The 18,470-nt window shown below is 35.7% G+C and overlaps 1 protein-coding gene across 37 annotated transcripts in view; it reads left to right on the top strand.

Annotated features, from left to right (window-relative positions):
* Window positions 1-18,470, top strand: part of RIMS2 (regulating synaptic membrane exocytosis 2) — a 366,091-nt gene that overhangs the window by 183,834 nt on the left and 163,787 nt on the right. For 20 of the 37 annotated variants that reach the window (XM_080646601.1, XM_080646604.1, XM_080646605.1 and 17 more), the window contains 3 exons: window positions 2,495-2,563; window positions 4,139-4,295; window positions 5,760-5,876. In XM_080646601.1, coding sequence (XP_080502727.1) covers window positions 2,495-2,563; window positions 4,139-4,295; window positions 5,760-5,876 — 343 coding nt within the window. Of the gene's footprint in view, window positions 1-2,494; window positions 2,564-4,138; window positions 4,296-5,759; window positions 5,877-16,769; window positions 16,836-18,470 lie in introns of all 37 variants that reach the window. The other 17 variants (XM_080646603.1, XM_080646624.1, XM_080646595.1 and 14 more) reach the window with 1 other exon arrangement.

Genomic DNA, 18,470 nt, shown 5'->3' on the forward strand with positions numbered 1-18,470 from the left:
ATCATTTATAAATTTATTATTTGATATTAACTATTTTTATAACATTTGAACTATAAAAGTTCAGTTAGTGATTTCTTTAATTTGATACTTCATTTTTTGTCTCATATCAACTAGATTCATCTCTTAAAATTCTCAAATAATTCTTTACTTAGTAAAATGTAATATTATCACCCTTTCACTTTTTAAAATAGAAAACATCATATCTATTATACTTTCATTCAGCCCATGACCACAAGTCTTCAAAGAAGAGTGAATGGAAACAAATTACTGAGACAAAACCAAAATGCTGCTGTTGCTAGGTGTAAGATAAAAGAGACATGATTTCATAATTAAGTTTTTCAGGATTTCAGCTATTTGGTGGATTTGGGGCCAATATTTCTTTTAATTCTCTACCCAATTGAATTTCTTTTCTCTTGGATGGCAATTACATATACACATACAGACCTCTAGATATTTTTTACTGGTGTCATGATTATCTTATATCAGGGGCAGATCTGATTCTTGACCAGTACTAGAAGCATGTAATCTTTATGCTCTGTAGTGTACCTGGCATATTAAAGTAATCATCATTGCACTGTTCTCCTTAAATCTCTCAATAACTTCATCTATGTTATCCCTCCTCTCTTCTGAGTCTGTTTAGAATGTATGTCCTAATTGTATAAACCATTATATGCCCAGTCTGTTTGATGTCATCAGATGATTCTAGTTTGCATGTCAATTGGAGCTAAGAATGCAGTTCCTGGCAACAAAGACTTCCTGTCCTAAGAGGGCAGGGATTAAAACAAGCAAAACAAGAAAAAAAGTTTGTAGGGTATTTCTAATATTGGAGGGCATTCCTAGAATGTTCAAATATTGCTATTTTAGACATCTTAGACAATGTGAGATCTCAATGCTTTATAACCTATAGGAACGCATTTATTTTCTGTTAAGTGAGTTTAGTCTATTTAATGAATAACAAAATGTAAGTAGACCAAACAAGTCATTTTTTTGAAATAGCAACACTGTTTTTATTTATCACTAGAGGCCCTGTGCACGAAATTCGTGCATGGGGGCAGTTCCCTCAACCTGACCTGCACCCTCTCCAATTCGGGAGCCCTCAGGGGATGTCCTGCTGACGGCTTAGACCTGCTCCCCGTGGTTCCCTGCTCTCTGTAGGGGCCTGCCTGTTCCACACCGTGGCAATGGCAAGCAGGCCCTGCTGGGTGCTGCCCGAGGGCTGCGTTTGCCTGCTCCCGGGTCGCCGCGGCTACGGCCCAACAGGCCCTGCTGCCTGCTGTCAAGCTGTGCGGCTGGACGGATGGGTTCGGCTGCGCCGCCCACCCTGGAGTCACTGGTCTGGCTCTGCCTGGCTCCCTGGGCCTTGCAGCAGCCACAGCCGCTGCGGGTCCAGCCCTGCCTCCCTCTCTGGCCCTTGAAGCAGCCTTGGCAGCTGCTGACCAGGCCCTCCCCCAGCGCAGGCACGCAGAGGCCCCTGATGCCCTGCCCCCGACACTGCGTGTGCAACCTCCTTCTGTCCGGTTGACCAGTTACAGCGTCCTGGTTAATTAGCATATTTCTCTATTTTATTTATATGTACATATAGATTATATGTTTTCTCCTTTTATTAAATGTTTTAATAAAGGATTCTATCGTGTCAGGTGTGCCTATTGCTGAGACTCATGTAGAGAATATATATATTAAAAAACAAAATATAACATGTTTATATATGTGATATATTTCCTAATTCACATGAAGATAATCTGCTTTAGCCATCAAAGTTCTGCTTAGTTCAGATCACTGCAATTTTTGCCAAGCATGATAAACATTTTAAAATTTTGTCAGGGGTTTGTTTTGCAATAAAACATATACATGGAGCTCCTGATTTATAATAATTTTTACTGTTCTGTCTTAGCCTATTTCTTAGAAAACATAACACAATTCAAAATTTAGATGTATTTGTCAGTTTGTGGATGATTTATTTCAAATTTTCTTCTCAAAGCAATAGAGAAACAGCTAAACTAATAGTTACAAAGGGATGTTTAAGATGTCTTAAATTATGTTTTCTCTCCATGAGTGTGGAAAATAAATAATTGGGTATACTTAATTTATTAGACAGTCCTATTAGAAAAAGACACATGAATGATTTTGGAAGAAATTCAAGTGCCTTTGTCTAAAAGCATCTAAAACAGACTTAACTTAGCTATTTCGACTTAGCTTTTTCTCCAGTACATTTTATCAATCAATATCACATCACTTACTTATATCATTTGATATTTAATATTAGTTTAAGCTTTAAACTGTTTAAGAGCTTTATCTTACACATTTCAAGAATAACATACCTACATCATGAAATACGTGTAAAGATATGTTTGTGAATTCATGTGACTTCCCTTTCTCTCTATTTCTTATTCTCAAGTTCCATTCAAAATCCTTCCATTAATTTTTCAGGTTGGTGAGAGATTATTATTTTTTCCTTAGTAATCACTAATTTTAATTATTGTTGTTTGCTCTATAGGATCAAAGAGAATAAGTGACAGTGAAATCTCTGACTATGACTGTGATGATGGAATTGGTGTGGTGTCAGGTAAGAATTTCATAAATGTTTTATAATAAGAAGGAAGAGTAAATTCATCATTATTTACCAATAGATAGATAGATAGACTGATAAAATGAGAAAGAAATAACTTGCCTCCTCATCTCACCAAAAAGAACCTTATGGTAATTTAAACTCCTGATTAGTTCTTATTGCTGGAACACCTGCACCAATTATTAGATTGAATATTCATATGGAAATATTTTAGATAAGTGAATTCTTTTTAATTTCCTGTTTTAAACTACTAAATAATAAGGATTCCTCTGTAATTTTGAGGAATTATTATATAATTAAAACTTCTTTACATACTGTGCTAACACTGTTAAAGAAAAGAAAATCTTTTTGAGATCACCAACATACCCAAATGTCAAATACTTGAATAAGTATTTTGAATTTTTTTTTTCATTGTTGTTGTATTGGTTAAGTATCAGATGCAGCTACTTTTGAAATTATGGCATTATAGTTTAAAATATTTGCTAATGTATTATTATAAATTATCTGATGATTTAAAATTTAGGTAACTAGCCTTTTTTTAAAAATAATAAATTCTGGGAAAAAATATATCACACTTTACTCTTTAATATTATAAAAATGTTTCTCTTCTTCTTCAAGGTAAATTAACCTAACAAATTTCAAGGGTATGACTAATTTTACCTTGAACAAAATAAGTTCTATTGCATGTAAAACATGCTACAGTTGCATCAATTATTGACAAGAATTTTTGTTTGGCAATTTTTGTTAGAGTCGCATCAGTTAACATGCTATCAAGGTACCTATTACTTTTTAAAAATTCCATGGCTATCTTTTAGTTTTTATTTTTGCACTAAGGGTGAACAATGTATTAATTTACTAAAATTGCAAAAGATAATTTACATGTTTTATAGTTTGTGAATTAAACCTCAATAAAATGGTTTTGAAAAATATTTCCCATAGTCTCTTGCTTGGGAATCATAACAATTTTCTCCCAAAAGGTATTCTGTTCCTTTAATAATTGATTTTTCCAGTGTTTTTAATCCTAAAAAATTTCCTTCTGGTTTTGAACTTCTTCATCTTGATGCCATTTTTGGCACATCTCAATTCTTTCATCTTCTATTTTCAGAATGGCAAAAATATGATCATTTTATTATTTTTCCATTCTGTTAAAGGAAGTGTATTTTTTAAAAAGAACTTTATAGGAATCTTTCATTATTTGGGTTAACACTGTCTATATTTTTTCTCCTTTTCTATTACTGATTAGTGTTTAGAAAACCTGAATAATTCAAAGTATTTACCCTGGGTTCATTATTTTTCAACATCAGAAAAAATCATCCTTGTTTCTACATTTTTCTTTCTGCCTATGTAGAGAGTAAATAGTGAATCATTTAATAATCCGTTGAGGAATGTATTTGAATATTTGTCATCCTTTTTTAAGTGTTTATAAAGCATTATTATGTCTTAGTATTATACTGTACCTTTACCATATTCAAAGGCTTCAGCTTCACCAACGTTTTACGTTTTTTCAGTAAAGTAGGAAATACAAAAGGACTTAGTGTGTAGGTAACTGTCATCTTAATCTTTCCACCTTAGATTATCGACACAATGGCCGAGATCTTCAAAGCTCAACATTATCAGTGCCAGAACAAGTAATGTCATCCAACCATTGTTCACCATCAGGGTCTCCTCACCGAGTAGATGTTATAGGAAGGACTAGATCATGGTCACCCAGTGTCCCTCCTCCACAAAGGTAAGATAGCATACACATTTTATTCGTAGGATGGTGTTACAAGACTACTTATGGTAAAATACCATGAATAACCTCTAAAGATAATAAATCCTTGTGGAAAAAGTGTCTTCAGGAGAAACAAAGATGCTATTGGATAACCTACATAATGAGAGTAAAATAAAAGATAGTCTTCTTTATGACTTTGGAAGACCCATGTATTATTTTATTGGAAGAGTTCAAAATTATAAACAGGATCCAGCTTGAAATCACTTACCAGTATTGAGCAGATCTAGTTATGACCAACTTATTATACTCATAAATGGTAGAGATATTGATAACTTAAGAAACAAGAAAAAAATAAACATATGATGGTGCTTTAAAATTAAGAACCATCATGCGAAGAGTTAAAGCTTGGAAGGATGGCTTAGTAAATCTGTAGCTCCAGGTCTTATGCCTCATGGAAAACTCTGATCAATCCAGGTAAGTACTGAAAGGCTTAATAGAATTGGAGTCATGGAAATAATATGCTTGCGATTAATAAATATGTGCATAATTCACAATTTGTATACTTGAATATTTAAAAATTTGAAATCTTTTGACATTTGAACATTATAACTCCTATTATAAATGAATAATTAACTTTAGACTTGGAATTTTTAATCATAATCTTAATTTGATGCATGGTATGAACCATCTAAGAGAATTGAGGTTTGTATTTATAAATTTAACTTATTTAATTTATAAGGATATTAAGTACTTAAAATATTTACTTAAGTTTAGACACTGAAGAAATTAAAAAGGAAATGTAATATATTAACTTCATAAACATACTTTAAAATGTTTGAAGATGTTGAGTTAACTAAGTTTGGCAGTGAAACTAAAATTATTGAGTTTTCTGGAAAGTAATTTCTTAAATGTGGTAGACTTCTCAATAGAGTGATACGATTAGGAGCTTATATAAAAGGCTTATTCTATCATGAAAAGGACATAGATGATCCAGACCAAGAATAGTAGCTTAAAAAATCATCATGATCAATTAGAAATACTTCAGTTTAGATTTTTTAAAACAATCATTATCTCTAAAATATGATCTGGCAATATATTATCTGTAAGCAACATGCTGAACTCGTTTTCTCCACACTAATCAATTTTTCTGATGGTATTTTTGTATCATTGAATATCACTACTAGAGATCTCAGAGTCATATATTAATAGCTTTGATAATCCTATTGCTATCCTTATCAATAGTATCTTAATTTTATGTCATATCTCTGTTCTAGAACTAATCTCCTAACTTCACTGTCAACCTCCAGTGGGCGTTTATGCCGTTAGCCAGAGTGACAACTACTTAGTTAAAACAAAAAACTTGGACTTGACAATGATAGTAATTTTTGTCTTTTTCTACTGTATTTATTAATAAACCTTGTTTGTTAGTATAGTAGACGATTATGATTTTAATATATTTAATGGGTCTTGCTATTTCAGTCGGAATGTGGAACAGGGACTTCGAGGGACACGCTCTACTACTGGCCATTATAACACAATTAGCCGAATGGATAGACATCGTGTCATGGATGACCATTATTCTCCAGACAGAGACAGGTGAATATGATTAAATACTCTTCTATCTTATTATAATCGCTGCCTTCAGGAAAGAGGTGTTACTATTAAATGTTTTCATTCTGAAATTTCTTAAACCCTTTGTTTTCTTCACAATGCCTACATTCATTCTTATGAGCCCCACATTATTAAAAAAACACACACACACAATAGTTTCTTTGGTAAGAAAAAAAATAGAATCATCTTGCTCTTGCAATTCCGGGCCTTTGTTAAGTCAAATTAGTAAGTTAGCAAATTTGCACATGAGATTATAATGATAGTCATAATGAAAATGAGGTGTTTTATTATTTTTGCCTTATAATTATTATCTATAAAAATACTTCCACGAGGCAATAGATTTTAGTCTGTTACATTCATAGGGAAATCAATGTGACTTCTATATATAAAAGTATTGAGAGAAGTCTGGTTTGTTTAGGAAACACAAAATCTGATTCATGAAGAGTTTCTTCCTCATGGCTTTAGTAAACTTTTTAAGCATCGTAAAGAATCATGCTGTTGATTGCTGTATTTGGAAGAATTCTCTGAATTTGCTTTATTAAATGTGACATACTTGGAATTAATTAATACACACATTAATTACTACTAATTTTTTAATTACGCAAATGGATTAATTCTAATTCATGGTTTGTTGTTTATAAAATAAAAAATGCTATGATATTTTCCCCAAACTATAAAATGGGTTTGAAATAAGAAAAGAAAACATAATTTACCATTCAAAGAATGTTGTGATAAAATAACAAGGGAACTCAGAAGTCCTTTTGTATGCATTCTAAACTAATTTTAGTAGAAATACTTGGGGGATTTAAATCAACTAATATGAGCTGTATCTGCCAATATCCATAAATTTGTTATGTCTACATACAGGGTTATATATTCAATTCATGCTTGTAATTTCATTTTTTTTAGCACATTTTTTTTAATAGAGTAAAGCAAGTATTGGCTTTTGAGTCTGAGACCTAAGAAGAAATTAGGAAGTTATTAAATTAATGTCTTTATCAGTGTTGAGTGAAAGTTAGCATAGTATATTATTTTCATTTGTTTGACTTTTTTTTAGTTTTTAAGGTCCTTAGGTGTAACTATAGGTATGCTACCTATAAAAATTTATACTTATAAGTGCAATAAGAATGAATGAAAGATAAACTATCATGATTAGGAGTTGGAAGAGTCCTGTGAGGGTGTGTGAATTATTTCTTTTGTCACATAATAAAATTTTAATGTGTTTGGTTATTTCTGGAAACTATCTGTATAGTGATTCACAAACTCATTGTTTATTGAAAGTGTAAGGAAATGAAGGGACAGAAAAGTCTGAAATGACTTGAAATCCTTCAAGTTTATGTTAAGTTTTTCTTATAATTAAAAATGGACTCGATATTTTCTCTAAAGATAATATGATCTAAATCTTGCAAAGAAGGATGGAATAAAATTAGCCTCTAGAATTATACTCACACACAAAAGGTGTCACTATCATGCAAACATATAATATTTTAGTAATATTTTAAGGCAAATGGCCCTAGTGTTAATGACAAAAAATTTGACTTAGCCTTGGTTATTACCTGATATAGTCATAATTGAAATATTATTTTTCGTGTTCACTTTATAACTTTAAGAGTCTTCTAGTTTACCAAAAATTTTCCAGTAATTCAAAGGTTTGGAGAAATTGATCTATGTGGTTTTATTACTCTCTTAGAGTGCCATATATTATTACTAGATCATAATTACTGTTAATTATGAGCTGTTTTAAATCCATTTTGAAATAAGTAAAATAGAATGTCATTTAAATAGGACTATAAAACCATTTGTAATATATTATTTTTGAGTTATCTGTGCAACCATTATTTCTTAACACAAGGAATCAAAACTACAGTATTATCCATGTATTCTATCATAATATTAAATAATGGGTTCTTCATTTCTGTTTATCCTACTGTTCTAAAATATTTTCAATAACAGAAAGAACGTAAAAACATTGTAATTTTTATGTATTATTTAATTGGTAAGGGTACTCTAGAACTCTTACAGTGAATATTCATCAACAGCATTTTATCGGGGCAATCACATAGTTGATTAAAAAGTCTAAAAGAAAATTTCCTTTGAAATAGTAAGTAAATTTAGGTATTTTGCATGGTGTGTTAACCTTTCTTGTCAGTAAGAGTTGATGCATTGGACTAGGACAGTGTTTTATTGAATACTTTGTCATGGTATTTGAAACCAAAAGGCATTGGGTTTGAATTTAGGCTTTTACACTTGCTAACCATGTATCTTCGGGGAATTAACCTCTTTGGAACTTGAGTTCCTCATTTACATAATTACAATAGTAGTACCAATTTTCACGGTTGTTGTGCCCACTGAATGGCACAGTGCCTCCAGTTGCACAGTATATACTCGGAAAACGTGCCTTACCCCTAGCATGTTCGAAGGATCTTTTGTCTTTCCAACAATTTACATTTTATGTGCTTATCAATTAAGCAGAAAAAAAGGGAAATCAGTCAATTCGTATGTTTTTGAAAAGCTATGTAGAGAATGTAGGACATGAGTTGGACCGTGGAAAATGAGCATGTTTATCCAGGTGAGAACAAGAACAGAGATACAGGGGCAGAACACACATGTGTGTCTGAAAGAGCCAGTACGAAGGATGAAGGACTTGAGGGCGTGTTGGAAAGTTATGCAGGAAGATAATGGCTTTTACATCAGTACATTGGGGGAGAAATGATGCTATTTGACATTCATTTATAGCATCTGGTTAAACTTAAGTGGTATAAGAAGGAGATATAATATTCATATTCTTATAGGTAACAAAAAATCATATATCAAAATTTGATTTGATCTTTAGTGCTCTGTGCCTCTTACTCTTTTGGTCTTGGTCAAAATCCTATTTTGTTGAAAAGAAAATAAGTTCTTTATAAATAATTTAGAGACTTGAGTGCAGGGGTATTAGCTGAAATGATGAATTGCAAAGGGCATCTTTCATCCGCTTCTCTCTCCCCTCTTACTTTTTGTATCATTGTTTCTATGGTAAATTGTGTTAACTGCTACAACTAGGAACATAATTTTCCTGGGAAAAACTATGTAGCTTTAGTGTTAGAAATTATTTTAAGAGCTTATGTGTTTACGTGACTTAATTTACTATTAGAATAAGTATGGAGTACTAGATATTATTGCTGTAACACGTTAGTGATATCCTGCAGTAAGAATTTTATTTATCCTAGATGCCAGAATATTTTGGGTACATGGAGTTAACAAACAAACAAAAAACTTGGATGGCCAAAATCTCTGGAAGAAAAGGTTTACCGAGCCAAATGCTATCCAGAAACGGACTAGGTCCTGCAGTGTGAAGCTAGCAGCAGCACGTCTGGGTAGAAAAAGCAAACACATTCGCTGTCCCGGAATTAACAGCTGGTTTTATGTGTTGAAGAAGAAGGATGAAAGTTATTTTGAAAGAACTACAGATAAAGGGGTGGGAGGAAGTGAAGTGGGGCAGTTCTAGGATAGGCGCACAGTCAGTAAGGAAGTGATATTTACTACTTTTGATTGGTTGTGGGAAACAGTCCTGAAAGTTCATGCATAAGCAGGATGCTGTGACATCTGGTGGTGACCACAGACCTTGATTCAAAGCTCCAGCATACAGTCAGGAATGTAAGCAGTCTCTTAGTAGGTCCACAGCTGTTAATGGGCTAAATATTCCTCTCTTTCTCTTACTCCCAACCACTGTAATTTAATGTGGGACCTCTCAGAATTTGTCAATACTTTTAGCATTATAAGAAAGAAATTATAATTAACAGATATGTTAATTCATAAACTTCAATTAATTCAATTAATACATTAATATTTTTAAGAAGAAAAATATCCTACTATATGGGTCTCTGAGATTCCTGACACACTTGAGCCACTTCTGTTTTTTATTAGGTAACGAGCTGGCAGAAATTGTCAAACCCATACCTACTTAGAGCCGTTTGGACCCTTTTAATTATCAACTATGAGGTGAAACACATCTCTGAAAGTTTGATAACATAGAGAAAGTAAATGAAAAGAGAATTCATTTTACAAAAACAATTTATTACATTTAAGGAACATATTTTAACATAGTTAAATCATACTGAGTATATTTTAGGAACTATGGAGTAGCAAAACATTAACAATATTATAGATAAGCAGAGAGTTTTGTATTAAATTGAGATTGTTGGAAACTTAGCTTTAAAAAAACCAAGGCTACTGGTTACTTAAGGGTATTATAACTTATATTCTCATTTTGCAATCCTTTTTGTGTGTCTGGTGGTTTCTAAAAGGGTATAATTGGGCTAATTTAATATATTGGAAGGGTAATTTATTATATATATGACTTTGTTCTGTCTTTAAAGATTATATTACTTAATAAGAATCAAAGAGTGTCTAGATATTGAACCAGTGATCTAGTTCAGTTCACTATTTGAATAGTGATATTTTTATCATAATTTTAGAATGTGTAATTTTATTTTTTGCTTTTTAAAAATTAGGTAAATTTTTAGATTTTTGTTTATTTCTTTCACAATAAATTACTTTCCTGCTCAATTTTTTTTGGAAATTTGGAACAGATGGGATTAAATGCCATTTTTAATGTAACTTACTTTGTTTAGCTCATGTATATATTCAAGACAGTATTTATTGCTTAGATTTTACAATATCTATTCATTTTGGAAGAAAAATAAGCATGGCTTAATAGAGTAGTGGGAATAAAATGTTTTTTATTTGTACCAAGTGGATGCAGCAAAAGACCTTGGATGCATCTCAGGATCTTGGTGGATTATTGGGGCACTTATTGAAACAGTATGGTTAATCCTATCTAATAAAAGAGTAATATGCAAATTGACCATCACTCCAAAACACAATTTGGCTGCCCCCATGTGGTCAAAGATGGCTGCCCCCATGTGGACACAAGATGGCCAGCAGGGGAGGGCAGTTGGGAGGGACCAGGCCTGCAAGGGAGGGCAGTTGGGGGTGACCAGGCCTACAGGGGAGGGCAGTTAGGGGTGAACAGAGGAGGGAAGTTGGGGGCGACCGGGCCTGCAGGGGCGGGCAGTTGGGGGGGACCCAGACCTGTAGGGGAGAGCAGTTGTGGGGGACCAGGCCTGCAGGGAAGAGCAGTTAGGGGTGACCAGGCATGCAGGGGAGGGCAGTTAGGGGTAACCAGGCCTACAGGGGAGGGCAGTTAGGGGTGACCAGGCTAGCAGAGGAGGGAAATTGGGGGCAAACAGGCTGGCAGGGGAGCAGTTAGGCATCAATCAGGCTGGCAGGGGAGTGGTTAGGGGGTGGTCAGGCTGGCAGGCAGAAGCGGTTAGGGGCTATCAGGAAGGCAGGCAGGCGAGCAGTTGGGAGCCAGCAGTCCTGGATTATGACAGGGATGTCCAACTGCCCATTTAGGCCCGATCCTACCGGACATCCCTCGAAGGGTCCCAGATTGGAGAGAGTGCAGGCTGGGCTGAGAGACACACCCCACATGCACGAATTTCATGCACCGGGCCTCTAGTTTAGTATAATATTTATAGGAGCATTTTATAATTTTCAGCAGAATCTCAAGGGGATCTTATGACAACATTAGGTTAAGAGGTATAACATTAGGTTAAGAGGTACAGAAAAGCATATAGTAAGCGTTTTCTAGAAAAACAGAACCAGTAGGCTAGATAAATAGAAAGACAGACAGATAGTAAGGTATTGGCTCATGTGATTATGGAGGCTGAAATGTTGCACTATCTGCTCTCTGAAAGCGGAGACACATGAAATTGTGGTGTAATTGAGTCCAAGTCTGAGGTCTGGTAACCAGGGGAGGTGATGGTGTAAACTCCTCTTGCTGGGGGCCAGAGAGATAGGAGATGTCCAATTCAAAAGTGAAGCAGGAAAAAAGGGAGGAATTCCTCTTTCTTCCTCCCTTTATTCTATTCAGACCCTCACCAGATTGCATGATGCCCACCCACATTGAGGGCAGTCTACTGGGTCCATTAATTCAAATGCTAATCTCATCTGCAAGCGCCCTTACGGACACACCCAGGAATAATGTTTCATTATTGGCACCTCTTGGATAGTTAAGTTGATGCATTAAAATTAACCAACACTAAAGGAAAAATAAAGTAACTGATGCTTGATGAAGGTGGTTCTTGCTTAATGTTTCCTTTGACATAGAGTCAAAATTAATCATAAGGCTCTTTAAGGAATCTATTAGAAATTAGAGGATGATATATATATTCTATGAATTTGAAATTTTAATAAGCTTTGAAGTTCACACATTTGCATTACTCATAAGTAATGTTCAGAAAAAAAATGTATTCCTTTTTAATGCAATAAATGTGAACACCAAAATTGTGAAATGTTTTTTCTACTTTATAAATCAGGAATGCCATTTTTTCATGTTTTTCCTGTTTTCTTATACTACATAGGTTTATAGTCTTCTGTTGACATTTCTAGAATGTTCCCATGATTGTGTGAACCACTGCTGTCTTTGGAGTGTAGGTTTACCATAAAAATGGTGTAATTCTGTTTTTACTTCAATTCAAGCCAAAATGAATGTATTGAGTGGGTCAACCACTGTGTACAAAGATTTAAAATAGACATTATCCTGGTCTAGATAAACAGATGATCCAATTAATTATAACATCTAATGTGTACCAGCAACTAGTTGGCATATACAATATACAGTATGCCAACTAATTATAAAAAAATAGATGACTGTGAGGCAGAATCATAATATTGCAACAGATTGGAAAGAAAATTACTTGCTTGTGTCTATTGGAAAAGTTTTAAAAAGAAGTTGGACTTTAATGATTGATTAGAATTTTGAAATTTAATGAAGAGGAGACAGAGGGCACAATGGGCATTCTTGGCAGAGTGACGTGAGCATGAACAAAATTTTGCCATCAGGAAAGCATGGCTTGTACTTAGAGAATTTCAGGTAGTCGCGTGTACCTCAACAAAAAGTTGTGATATGGGAGGTAATAGGTGGGAAGTAATAGGAGATGAAGATTCAGAGTTGTTTAGAACTCAATTTGCATGCCATTTTAAGGAATATGTACTTGTTTTATGATGTGGGAAGCCAATGAAAGATTTTGAGTAAGGTACCTACATGATCAGAAGCATAATTTGCAAACAATACTTCTCTAGACAGGGTAGAGAATGGATTGGATCAGGAGAGGGTTGGGCTCTGAAGGAAGGGAGACCTACCAGAAGGTTATTTTAATAGACAGAGTAACCCTGATTTAGAGTAGTGGCAGAAAAAAAGGAAAATGGGGGATAAATCTGAGTTAAACCAGCAAGGTTTATAAATCAGTTGAATGTGGACAATAAGAAAGGTGGAGGAGTTAAATTCTGAGATTTTAAAACTTGGTTTATTAAATAAATATTTAAATTCTTAGTTGAAACTGGGATTACAAGATGAGGAATAGCTGACATATTATATTAAGCTCCAAAGGGGGAATTAAAGAATTTTAATGAAAGTAGAAGGGCCTTTAGAGATCTTAGAGTCCCAGCTTCTGAAGAGGCACCTGAAGGTTGCCTGTTGTAGGCAAGGATGAAGTGGAATGGAAAGGGTCTAGGTCTCTCATTTTCTCTAGCCCCAGAGTCATTCTGATTTTACTGCATTTATATATATCTATTGGTTTAACTTAACATTTTGTTTGAAAATTAAAAGAAAATTTGAAAACTACTGCCCTAGCCCTCTCATTTCACAAATGTAGCACCAGATGTCCGAATAGGCAAATGACTTGGTCAAGCCTCACAATTAGCATGTGTTTTTCTGAAGAGTCTGCAGGACATTCACGCAGCTGTGTGAAGAGCTGAGAAGGCCACTGGAAATGTGTTGTGAAACCCAAAGAAAAATTAAGGCTAAAGCTAGAGTTTGCACCATAAGAACAAGTAATGTTATCTGGAGAATGTGTTGGAATATATGGAAGGTCAAGGTTTAAATCTTGGAAAACCACTACACCTAAGAATACAGAAAAAGGGAATCTAGTAGATGAAATGAATTAAGAAGCAAGAGACAAAGCCATATGTACAAATGTTAAGACACTGAATTTTAAATTAAGGAAGCCCTGAGCTTGAAACCCAGTTCTGCTACTTACTGTATGGCTATGGGCACGCACTCATAGCTCAGTGTCTCTGTCAGTGGGAATACTAGCACCCACCTCAAAGAGTTTTTATGTGAGGTAAATGGGATAAAGTAGACAAAGTTTAACGGAGTACTTGGCACATAGTTAAGTGTTAAATAGATATGATTTTTATAGCCAGAAAAATAGTGTTGAGAAAGCAAGAGTGTCAAGAAAAAGAAGTTGAAAATCAATGTCTATCTAATACCACAGATAAGTGTAGTATGATGAAGATTAAGAAAAGATTAAGGGATTTTTCTAGAATTTCACAGATAACATTCACAGGATAACTTAAAGAGAATTGTAGAGGCAAAAGTCAAGGAAAGTCACAGAGATGCAGTGGCTTGTGAGGAAGGCAAGTTCAGGTAAGCTTTTATTTTTAGGATTAAGTGCACTTGAGGAATGGTAGGTAATCTATCCTATATAACAAGAGAGAAATATGCTAATTATCCATTACGCCTTGATGTGTAATGACCAACCGCAAAATGACCAGATCACGGATCTGCAGGAGGGTGGGGCAGCGAACTACAAGCCTGCAAGCGGGCAGCGAAAAGCTACAGGAGGGGGCAGGGCAGCAAGCTATGACTGAGGGGGTGGAAGGTGGAGGGGGTGGGGAGAGCGACAGGAGGGCAGGGCAGCGGGTGGAGAGCTACAGGAGGGTGGCAGAGAGCTATTGGTGCACGGATTCATGTGCAGGGCTACTAGTATATATCCTATCTAATAAAAGAGTAATATGCAAATTGACCATCACTCCAACACACAAGATGGCTGCCCCCATGTGGAAACAAGATGGCCGTCACAAGATGGCCAGCAGTGTAGGGCAATTGGGAGGGACCAGGCCTGCAAGGGAGGTCAGTTGGGGGCGATCAAGCCTGCAGGGGAGGGCAGTTAGGGGTGACCAGGCTGGCAGAGGAGGGAAGTTGGGGGCAACTGGGCCTGCAGGGAAGGGCAGTTTGGGGGGACCCAGGCCTGCAGGGGAGAGCAGTTGGGGGGGACCAGGCCTGCAGGGGAGGGCAGTTAGGGGTGATCAGACCTGCAGGGGAGGGCAGTTAGGGGTGACCAGGCCTGCAGGGGAGGTCAGTTAGGGGCAAACAGGCTGGCACGGGAGCAGTTAGGCATCAATCAGGCTGTCAGAGGAGTGGTTAGGGAATGATCAGGCTGGCAGGCAGAAGTGGTTAGGGGCAATCAGGAAGGCAGGCAGGCAAGCAGTTGGGAGCCAGCAGTCCTGGATTGTGAGAGGGATGTCCGACTGCCCGTTTAGGCCCCATCCTACCAGGATCGGGCCTAAACGGGCAGTCAGACATCCCTCGAGGGGTCCCAGATTGGAAAGGGTGCAGGCTGGGCTGAGGGACACTTCCCCGCCCCATGCATGAATTTTATGCACTGGGCCTCTAGTATATATATATATAAGCCTAAGCAACCATTGCTATGATGTGTGCACTTACCACCAGCGGGCAGACACTCCATGCAGGAGCTGCCCCCTGGTGGTCAGTGTGCTCCCACAGTGGGAGCGCCTGCTCAGCCAGAAGCTGGGCTCATGGCTGGCAAGCACAGCTGCAGTGGCGGGAACCTCTCCTGCCTCTGTGGTAGCGCCACTGAGAGGCGGTGACGGCAGCGCAGTGGCTGAGGCAGGCACAGCAGGGCCAGGATGAGCAGCAGTGGAGCTGCACCCGGCCCCAGCTGGGGCTCCTCCCCATCCACCTGCCCCTTTGGCACTGCTACATCCCTCAGGGTCCTGGATTGTGAGAGAGAGCGCAAGCCAGGCTGAGGGACCCCACCCATGCATGAACCCGTGCACCGGGGCTCTAGTAGACAATAATGAATGAAGCAAGGTCATGTGGGAAGTGGAATGACAAGTAGAGGAATTTCTTCCTTTGGTGAAGAAGAAAAGGACAAGTGAAGATATAAATAATATATTTGCTCTATATTTAGAGGTAGAAGAATGGAAGTTGAGAGAGTTCAAGGTTGCTTTCTATTTTTTACTGAAAGGCAATGATCATCTGCCAAAATTAAGTGTTTTAAGAAAATAGCAATAAAGGTTTTAAGAAAATAGGAAAATTTTCAATTAGTGCTATGCAAAGAAGAGAATCACAGACTAAAGTCAGTGTGCTGCTTTGATGGCTATGGTGGACATGAGGCATGGAATGCAGCAGAGCCAATAGCATGCAATAAACATAATAAAAATAATGAATGGGAAAATGTCTAATATCCAATAAATTTAATAAATACAGTTAATCAGAAATGATTAGAATCTGTTCTTTACTAAATTAAATTTATAAAGAAAGCCTTTTAAGTTATTAATGCTTGAATAAGAAACAATTGCCTTATAAAATCTCCTGAGTATGACAAGTATTAAAATTTGCCTCTTTTATTATTTTCTTCTGAGCTTTCTGGTTATTTTACTATTTTTCTCTTCTCACCTTTCCTCCTCAAAAATTGGAAAGCATCTATTATTGTGTAACATTTTACAGATTGTGCTGAAGATGTTTGAGTAGTAACTGACAAGAATTTATTTTGGAATATGATTTATTTAGATCTCAATTTGTTATCTTTTGTTGTGTTTTATTTTAGAATATTTAGAATATTTTAACCTTTATCGCTGACATACCATATGGATATTGGGTAGAGAGAGCAAGCTTTCCAGTAACAATTTCATTTGCTTTGCTTACTATCTGCTTACCTTTTTTTAATCTCACTTTTTAAATGAAACGATACCTTTTCATTTCTTTCCTGAGTCTCATTTATGTTCTTGTTTCTGCCACGCTTGCAGTCACTTTCTTACTCTACCTCGCTCCAGATACAGTCAGACCATTGAACGTCATCACAGGGATGGCAGGTATACTTTTTCTTACAATTGAGTCTGTTCATAGAATTGCATGTGCCTGTCTAATAATGTGATATAATTCACTTCTACTTCTGTTTGATATATACATATGGTGATAATGAAATATGGGTGCACTATCCTTATAAAATAATAGAAAATAAAGCAATATAAACTCCTTGATTGTAGTAACATGTCAAAAATACTGCTTCCTTTGAATGAGTTAGGATCATACCTTTGATGAGTCTAAAATTTTAGTTTTCCAAGAATTGTAATTCTTGATTTCCTAGAAGGATCGGATACAGTTTAATTACATCTGGCTGACCACCTTCCTCAACAGAGTTCATTTGTACATATCTGGTTGATTTGTACATATCTGAACAACCTGCTTCCCTCCCTCAACAGTGGAGGAGTCAGTCCTGAAGTCTGAGGATGAACTGATTGGCTTATGGCTACCCTGTCAAAGGTGGCTGTAATCTACTCCTTGGTCGTCTTGTAGATTATTTTAGATCCATGGAGAATACTGGGTCAGTGGGAAAATCTTGGTTCATTTCTCATCTACCACCATTCCCCTTATATTGGAGGGAAATATCAATTACATGGCATTTAACAGAAGGGAGGATTAACTAGAAAAAGAGGGGAAAGAAGACCTATATGTAGCTTTAGGGATCTGAGCCAGTTCAAGGCCAACATTCTAAGGTCCTATAGGCAGAGAAGAGAATGGCAGCGATAATATGGTGGGTTCCGCTAGTGCAGATAAAGAATCAGATGCTGTGCTCAATCATTTCAAAGTGATTTGAGTTATGCGTGACCACTTTTATCCTATTAATTTAGTTAATTAAGAGTTAATAAAAATTACTGAAAAATAATGAGTAAATTTCTAAGGATTGAAATGATGTAGATAATTGTGGAAGGAAACATAAAAGATACCATTAACAATATAGTCCTAGTAATTCAAGTTTTGTGATGTCTTTCAGTAAATGTAATTAAAATTGAATGGCTTTCAGTTTATTATAGTGATTATTACTATATTTAATTTTCTTTTGCATTTTCTCAGTCCCTTTTTTTTGCTTTAATACTAAATAATTCTTACTTTGTTGTTATATCTTTTATTTTTAATATTGCTGTATGTAACATTTAGACTATTTTTTGGTTGCAATGATTATACATTTATCTTAAAAACATATTGAAATGTGGTTACATAACTGTCCTCATAATTAACCAAGACCTTTCTTAAGGTAGGTGACATGAATGAGACATTACTGATTACAGGCTTATTCCACTTACTCTGGTATCTTCATTTCACTGTAAGTTAAAACCATGCACCATATTTTTTACATTGTATATTTTCCTAATTTTAATTATCAATAAATAGATTATCTGCCTCATATTACTTATTTGTTCAGTAAATCAGCATGGATAGAATCAGTTCTTGATCATCTCTTGGTTGGTTATTAATTTCACAATACTTAACAATTCTCAACTTAGCTGGCCTATTTTGAAGGATATATTTCTGAATTGTTTTTTGTGTGCCATGATTTGGTTTGTGTCAGGAAACAGAATATTAATATTTGCATTAAAGTAAAACACAGATAGGAAAATCAGTCTTGAAAAACAAGTTTTCAAATAGCTTACTGTAAGGTTTGCTGT

The sequence above is a fragment of the Plecotus auritus genome (genome assembly GCF_963455305.1).
Source record: "Plecotus auritus genome assembly, chromosome: 11".
NCBI lineage: Eukaryota > Metazoa > Chordata > Mammalia > Chiroptera > Vespertilionidae > Plecotus > Plecotus auritus.